General features: G+C 44.7%; 1 protein-coding gene across 1 annotated transcript in view; it reads left to right on the top strand.

The window, feature by feature from the left end:
- Positions 1-1737: 1737 nt before the first annotated feature.
- The window catches only part of LOC104080014 (glioma pathogenesis-related protein 1-like), a 9548-nt gene continuing 2503 nt past the window's right edge, over positions 1738-8782 (top strand). The window contains exons 1-3 of the mRNA XM_009582262.1: positions 1738-1917; positions 5822-6067; positions 8032-8141. Of these exons, the coding sequence (XP_009580557.1) occupies positions 1738-1917; positions 5822-6067; positions 8032-8141 (536 nt within the window). The remainder of the gene's footprint in view (positions 1918-5821; positions 6068-8031; positions 8142-8782) is intronic.

Here is an 8782-nt window from a genome sequence, read left to right as displayed (position 1 = left end):
TTGGGCTCTTGCCATATGCTGCAAAAATGTCACCTTGTAAGAAGATACATATTTAATTTCACAGTTGTCAATTCTTGTCTGCTGCCATCTTTCATATCATAGCAAGTAGGCTGGGGGCAAGTGGTTGGGAACAGGACACAGCTGGGACAGCTGACCCGAATTGACCAAAGGGGTATTCTGTACCATATAACATTGTGTTCAGCAAAAAAAACTGGGGTAGAAGAAGAAGAAAGGTGGAGGGCTGGCTTCCAGGGTGGCCATTGCTTGGAGACTGTCTGGGCATTAGTCTGCCATTGGGGGTGGTGAGTGATTGCCTTTGCATCACTTGGGATTTTTGTTTGTTTGTTTGTTCCCCCCCCGCCCAGCCCCTTACACACATATTAAGCTGTCTTTATCCTGACCCATGAGTTTGAGTTTTCTCACTTTTCTTCTTCCTGTTTTCTCCCCCCGTCCTGCTGGGGAAGGGGCAGTGAGTGAGCAGCTGTGTGGGTGCTTGGCTGATGGCAGGGGTCAACCCAACACATTATTCTGCTCTAAAAAGTGGTCCGAAGGGGAGTTGCAAGCACAGTGTGTCTCATCCACGATTCCCTCAGGGGGCCTTTTCACCTGTAAACAGTCTCCCCATGAATAGCTGGAGATGTGCAACCCACAGGACCCAATGTGTGCTGGTGGGGCTGCTGTTGAAGGCTCACAGTGTGACCCCAAACCACCAACCTGAAGGTGGCCTTGCCACCAGCCTCAACACCTGCAGGACTGCATGCGCAGAATTGATAACTGGGACCTACACCCAGCTGTTCAAAGGATGCAGATTCCTAAAAGGAAATCTGGAGTGGGAAGAAACCCAACCTCATTCCCACAGAGATGTCCAGGTTGGGACTGTGGGAAAGGGCCTGAGCTTGATGGACAGGTGATCGTCAAGGGCAGTGTGAGGAAGAGGGTGGTGATGGTGGTAGGTCTGAGCAGGGAGTGTTGGGCACCCAAGGCAACGTGCATGGGAAGTCAGCTCCCAACTCCTGGCTGTGAAACCCAGTGTGGGGGCTGGGCACCCGGCATGAGACAGCACCAACCTTCATAGCACCCAGCTCTGCTGGGGGCTTCGGCTGCAAGGAATGAATTACGAATTGCTAAAGCTTGGGTGGAGAAGTTGGTAGCAACACATAGCACAAGCATGTGATCACAGGAGAAACCCATCAATAACTGCAGCATATTTAAATTGCAGTTCTCAGCCAAACTTACTCCTCCAATAACTCGATGTACAACCAAAGTGACTGTTCATACTGTAGTAAAAGTCATAGTTCAAATCAATTATTTCTCACAGCATTTTGGCTCAGAGTAACAGCCTTAACAGCAATGCTACTTTCATGAAAAGCAGAAAATTTACCCAAACCTTTACTGCAATCCATAGAGATTGCTATGGATGGGATGGTGGGGGCCAAAGAAACAAAAACAAAGAAGCCTAAAGGACAGGAGAGAAGCAGCCTGCCCACCACAATTAAAGAAAGAAGAAAAAAAGAGAGAGAGAAAGCTGCCACAGCTCTGATGTGAACTTGTAGCTTCATTTCCTTATTCTCATAGCAACGCTCCTCAGATATGACTCATTTCCTGTGACCAGCGCCATATTCAATTACCATGGCTAAGATAAGTCCAGCCCACAAGCCTTCCAAGCAGAACGCTGCTGGTGAAGCTAAAACCACCTCATACAGCTGAAACACTCTGCTTTTAAAGAGGCTGAGAATCATGACAAGCAGATTTTCTGCTTGTGTGCTGGCTTTACTGCACTTCTGTCGTTCCTCTGACTCCTATGAACCACCGACATTACCTGATGTTGGAGATCCAAAGTTTATTGAGGAATGTGTGCGAACCCATAACAGATTCCGGTCTGGAGTGAATCCACCAGCCAGCAACATGCTCTACATGGTAAGGGGATCTTCACGACTTATGTGCAAGTGTGTAACATTGTGATGGTGTTTATGATTCTCAAAGATTGTTTCTGTGATCAAATGCAAAAAAAAGAAAAAACAAAAAAAAAGAAAAAGGGAAAAAAACCCCCAACCTCCTGGGGTCATAAGAGCTACTTCTTTTTAAAGCAGAGAAAAAGGCTCTGATTATCAGATGGCTTTATACGATCAGGTACGTGTATAGTTTTGCCTGGCTTAATTTCCTCATTTGAAACCCAAGATTTCAACCCTCAACCTAACGCTGTCATTTTGTGCTGTGAAAAGCCTCCTCGTTCCAAGGCACCGCAGCTCAACAGCCCGGGGTGTAATTTATGTGCAGACCTAAGCACAACCTTTCATACTTGAGTCGGCAAGGGAAGGGACCATTGCCAAACGACGCCGGAGAGCTTTCTCTGAGCTTTCTTTGCAAGGCTCTCACGGGCTGAGCCAAGAGAGCAGCTGTTCCCCGGTGCTGGGGCTGCAGGGGAAGCCAAAAGGCAACAAGTGCAGCAGGAGCGAGCGCTGGAGGCATCAGGTCCCGTGCCGCTGTGCCCCCCTGCCTTCTCCCTGGCCACGTTGGGGGCAGCGTCTGCAGCCACCGTGCAAAGGACAGCCGGTCGTGATTCAAAATATACCCAAAAGTGGCCACCTCTCATTTCAGATGGCTCGTGACACTTGTCTCCCTGCTGGGTGGCACATGCAAAACCCAGCAAGGAGGAAGCTGTAAATGCGTGCACAAAGCTGGGCTTATGGCTGAGAAGCCCACCTCTGATTCGTGAGATGTTCAATCCCAGTAGCTTGGGAGCTGTCTCTTGCAACATCCACACCTTTTGTGCTTTGACTGGGTAATACTTGAGATAGCGTGTTTCTTCTTGGGATAATCTCCACAGATGTCTCAGGTGAACCATAGTGATTGTCCTAATTCTGATCTCTTTCCTTTTGCTCCTCTTTCTTACTATCTCGCATGGTCACTACCAGAAGAGGACATAACCACATCTGTAATTAGTAACACCCTAAACCGAAGTTCAAAAAAAAAAAAAGCTCATTTTCCATTTCTGGTTGTCAAACATTAAGAAAGAAGTGCCCATTAGGGAGGGGTAAGTGAGCAGCGAACAAGCTCGAGTGGCAAGCCTGACAGGAAACAATTTAGTTTCTCTTCTAGATGTGTCTTTTACTTCAGCTTTCTTCAGCCAGGCATCCTGAACTTCCAGTACACATTGCTCCAAACTCTGTTTTCTAGATTGCTTTACTAGCCCTACACTAACAAAATCTTGCTATGATGTATTAAAAAAGCAGTATTCATCTTTCTAAATTGTGCCTAATTTTTCCTTTTGAAAAATTGAAGAACTGAAATCTGAAAAAAATGGCTTAAGAAACAAACAAACAAAGATTATTACAAATAAAACAAGAACTAAACCATGATAAGTTTCTTTTAAAACACTGCAAACCCCCTAGTCTTAAGAATGACCTCTCCTAGGAAGAATTTAACGTGGAGAAAGCAGTACAATACATGATAAAATCTATTAGGAAAGTAAAAGCGTTGGAATTGAAAACAGCATATTTCTTCATTTTTGAATGGCCTTTAGCACTTCAAAAAATGAGGAAAAGAACATGACTTCTTTATTTCACAGGGAACTTCTGTTTGCTGTAGATAACTGTCCACCTAGATACGTAAAAATGAAGACTATGAACTCAGGATGCTTCTACCTTTTGGAAAAATAGTTTTTAAAAGAAAATACAAGACAGAAACTCCTTTAACTGCAAGTAACAAAGCCCAACCATCTATATTTGTAATACATTTATTATAAAATAAGAATGCTGATCTAACTTTTTTTTACCTGACAAATGTGACCCTTTTCCCATTCACCCAAGCATATCTTAGGTCTTCCAAGGCTCTTCAAAGCCAGCAGAAAGAGTCTCACCAGCTTCATCAGGGCTTCACAACAGTCTCCTTTGACTTACTGCTGCCTTTCATCACTTTTCACTTACCGTATGTTTGGTTTTCCCTCCCTAAATCAGCAAGCAACTCATCTGAGTTATAAAACCAAAACTGAGAAATAGTTCATGGGAAAAAAGATTTGTAATTACTATTTTCTCAAACAGCAATGAGATATATATGCAAACCTCCCTGTCCTGTGCATTTTTCCCCATGCAGTTTAGTCCAATCTTTTTGCATAAATGCAGTTTCGTACGCAAATAAGGAGTGTAACTATAGTTAAACTAAAGATCATTCTGAATGATCAGTTTCTGCACATTGCTTTTTCAACTGTAAGCATTCACACACAAAAAAGGAAAGCATATTTAAACTTACTAATTTACCTTTAAACATATTATTATGTATACCTTTATGGAACTTTAAACTTATTATTAATACTATTGTAGGATGAAGGAGAAAAGAGATGTGCGGACTCTTAAAAAGCAGAATGTGAAAAATAAGACTGGGAAGCACTAAGGTGCATCTGCCGCTGTTATATATCTTTCATCATGGTGTTCTCCTTGCGACCTCAGAGGATTGCCAAGATGTAAACTGCAGCCTCTGTCTTAACTTGCAGTAATGCTAGGGCTGGAAGATAACTTCTGTACAATGCCAGATTTGATTCATTGTCCTTAAAAGTTATCATCTAAGGAAATATCAACTGCTGACTTGAAATAAGATCCCCTGCCCCTTTAATATTCGGAGTTCCTAGGCAAACTATTTATGTGTTAGTTTTGTGGGAAAATACCGCCCCCCCGCCCCAAATGTCAGCCATAGGAAGAAATGGAAGGCATAGGTTACAAAGCATTTTCAAATCTCTGTAGATGTATTTTGGTATGATGTTGCAATTTTTAATTACTTATTGGTAGCATAAACAATACAAAAATTGTTTCAGACTTATCTATGGTACCAAAAAGTTACATTATGTAAAACATAGCCATAAAATCTAACAACCTCCAAGTCCTTTTCCTTAGTCACTGTTACTGATCCGTTCAAAACAATTTCTCTAGTGATTCTATTGTTTGCAGAAGCAACTGAGATATTTTAATCCATATAGAAAAGGACAAATAAAAAAAGGTTATTTTTTCAAACCGTCCAATCCGAAATAGTTCAGCAGTGCTGAACAGCTTCATTTACATGACTCTGTAACGAGTGTTACAAAGTGTAACTGGAAGTACAGGCACACACTCGTGGTACTGCATTTTCCAGGAGGTACAATGCAGTACTTGCTCAATCAAATTGTGTGCACAAGAAAACCCAGCAAAAACAGACACCACCTCCAGTGCAAACAAAAGACGTTTATATAACTCAATTGCTTAAATAACCACTTTCTGTAGGATTGAATAGCAACTGAATGAATGATTCCACAAATATGAATTCAGCACTAACATTTGAAGCCACCAAACACAAAGATGCAAACCAAGGGGTTTAATTTAAACTGTCCCAAAAATTGCAGCACGCTCGTGAACTGACCTGCAAGCAGTGGCCTTAATGCATGAGCCTGCACTCCAGTCTGATTGGCAGGGTAAGCATACCCCCCAATCCCCAGATTTCCTGTAAATTCACTGTTTAAATCAAATTAACATTCTTTCATGGCCGGCACAGCCTGGAAATGCACATTGCGCCCCAAACGCTGTATTTGACTGATGTACAGCTCTTGGTGTCCAACAAACCAATCAGCCAAGACCACCCACCACCCCAAAAACTTCCTCAAGTTTAATGAGTAACTAAGTTCAAATCAGAAATGAACCTACAAGCCAATTTACCATGTAGCTAAGTCTCAGCAGAAGCAAAACCAAACGAACATGAAGCATGTACGCTATTAAGACCCAGCTTTTTCCAGAACGTTGCTCTGAATTACTGCATTGCTAAAATACCAAAGTGATTTTCAGTTGTCTTTATTTTGCAGAGTTGGGATCCAGATTTGGCAAAGACCGCGAAAGCTTGGGCAAAGAAATGCCTGTTTAAACATAATACGTACCTCGAAGATCCAGGGCAGGCTCACCCCAAATTTAGCCCCGTTGGAGAAAACCTCTGGACTGGCTCCCTTTCCATTTTCACTGTGCAAGGAGCCATCACCTCGTGGTACAACGAGGTCAGCGCTTACAATTACGCCACAAATAACTGCAGAGGAGCATGTGGCCACTATACGCAGGTAAGCTTTGCATTTCTCCATCTAAACCATGAACCAGCATTGCCATTTTGACACAGAAACTCTAGATTTCTGTTGAAGATTCAATGAACTGTTTTCCAGGTGTTGTAGTCTTATTTTCTGTCTGTGTGCACGAGATGTTCTCATGTCCCCATTTTAGGGAGGAAAAAAATCACTGCATTTTTTTTTAAATATGCCAGTTGTATTTTGTTTCCAGGAGGAAAACAACAGCCATCAAGCAGTCAGATTTAGCCAAGGAGTGGCCAAAAACCTGTCAACGGCAATGGCTGTGGGCTGCAGTGCGTGGTGGGACGAGGTCCCAGCTCTGGCAGGCAGCCTCCACATGGCACCACGAGCCATGCCAAGGGCTGGGGAAATACCGGCATGTAAAGAGATGTCTGCAGCTCTGCAAGCATCATTTTTCCCAACCACAGTTTCCGAAGAACTAACCATGGCTATGGGAAAGCAACGGCTTGCAACAGTGGCTCTAGGGTTAGATTTTGACCTGAAGCTATTTAATATTTTCTGCGGAGATGCACATACGCATTTAGGACTTGAAGGGATGAGCTGAAGCTGGAGGGGTGTCTGAATGACACAAGCAGGTTCTTGCTTGCAGAGAAGATATTTGGATGAGAGAGCCATGAGAGGTGACAGCGTGTTGCTTTTTGACCTTGCTCACAGGACATGGCAAGAGTCAGCATCTGGAAACTGTGGTGAAATGCACCTTACCTGCCTCTAAGGCGCCGTGCTGTTTACCATGTTGTTTGTAAAGGAGCAGCCCAGATGGTTGCATGGGGGAGAATGAGAAAGTAAGATTATTCTCACTTGGACTCAGCGGTGATAGTGACTGTAGCTGGAAGCTGCGTGTCTGCCCAGCTTTGGGAGGCATCCTTGGGTCTGGACCTTTGCCGAACCTCTCGTTCCTCTCCCTCCTTCCCAGCTGTAGAGGAGTTTCCTCTGGGTACAATTACTGCAGCTACCACAGCCACATTCCCAGCATGTGCCTCAGCCGGTGGCCGCCCGGGACGGGGAGGGTCCTGTGATTCGGTCCTTCACCATCCTCGGGGATGCAGCTGTCTATGGCTGACGTTGGGAACAGCCTCTGCTCTGCCGCTGCACTGAGAACACCCTCAGGAGCCCAAGCAGCGTGTCCTCTCCCCAGAGCTGGCACCAAACAGCCACAAACAGAAACGGCCAGGCCTCCCCTTCGAGCTGACAGAGGCTCGAGAGAGAGTCGGTGTTTCTTCATCTCCTGTGCTGCCGGGATCTCTCCACATTCCTCACGTAGTCAGTCATCGCTGCTGCTGTACAGCCCTGAGGTACCGCTGCACCCTCGCCTCCCCTCTGCTTCTGTCACGGGGTTTGTTTTTCCAGGACTGAAGCATTTGGCTGCACTGTACTCTTTGAGCTGGATATAGGATGCTGGGTCGAACTGAACGGCTTGTAGTAGACAGAGGATCATTAGATGATTTAATGCCCTTGCCTCTAGATTATCTTAAGTGTGGCCGAGATGCTAAAAGGCAGGACCACAGCCTGGACATGCTCCTTCTCCCTGCTTCTCCCATAATACCAGTGCCTTCCAGCAATTTGCCTACACGTCCCCTCTGGATTTAGTAGAGGGGCAACCAGCCCTTGCAGGAGCTGTAGCAAAGCTAATGGATTGCCATGAAGCAAAGGAGATGAACTTCACCACCTCCTTTGCAAGAGAGGAAAACTACCTGTTACAGCCTGTTATTCTTTCTTTCAGTCATTTTAATAAACAGCTGGTGAATTGTGCAAAACAATTGGGCGTTTTTCAGAATAAAAGACGATTTCGAGATCCATCACTGCCGCTTTCCCTCATGAAGCCTGCCCAAGGAGTGCTCCTCAATTTGTTGTCATGAAACAGAGGAGGGAAGGTCTTCTCCGTTACGCTTCAGATGCTGAAGCAAAGCTATGGTCACCAGTGTACCCGTCTGTCTTTGCAGATTGTTTGGGCTACAAGCTACAAGGTTGGCTGTGCTGTCCATTTCTGTCCCAGGGTGGCGTACATCTCCGTAACCAACGCAGCACACTTCATCTGCAACTACGGGCCAGCGTAAGGTTTTTCATTACAAATATTTCACAGCGTTTGCGGTCTGCCCCTTCCCTCCCACAACGTGCAACTTTATTAGATCAGTCCATCCATTCATGTGTTTTGTGGGAGGAAACGGTCCCCAAAATAGAGAAGGAGGTACACCTCTGTCCAACCAGCTTTTTTTGGCTGGATGAGGGCTATGTTTTGTAGCCAAAAAAAAGTGGCACTGGTAGAAAGGGTAAAATTTAAGATACCGAAATGAAAATACTAAAGTGATCATTTGAAAACTAATCCCTTGCTCCTGGGTGCCAAGATGGCCCCAAACGGTTGCCAAGGGTGCAAGCCTGAAGTCTGAAAATATTTACACATGCGCCTGCAGAATTAAGCTTCTAGGTCAATGGTTTGGATAAATATCCAAGTGCGCAATGCTTTGCAGCTGCAGTCTTAGCTTTAGCATGAGACTTTGGGGCTGAGGGCTGCTGGTGAGGCTGGGGCTCCTCAAGGCAAAAGTTTATCTGGAGGTCCTTCATATGCATTATCTCTAGGATATTTGTTGCATCTAGGATGGATGTTTTTTACCCTTCTCCAGCTAATTAATGCCACCACAGTCTACATATAGCTTTAAAAGCTTTACATGCATGCCATGTTGGGCCAAGGCCATG

This window comes from Fulmarus glacialis, unplaced genomic scaffold, assembly GCF_000690835.1.
Source record: "Fulmarus glacialis isolate BGI_N327 unplaced genomic scaffold, ASM69083v1 scaffold1477, whole genome shotgun sequence".
Taxonomy (NCBI): domain Eukaryota; kingdom Metazoa; phylum Chordata; class Aves; order Procellariiformes; family Procellariidae; genus Fulmarus; species Fulmarus glacialis.
Note: the sequence above shows the minus strand (reverse complement) of the source record. Positions and strands in the feature narration are given on the sequence as shown.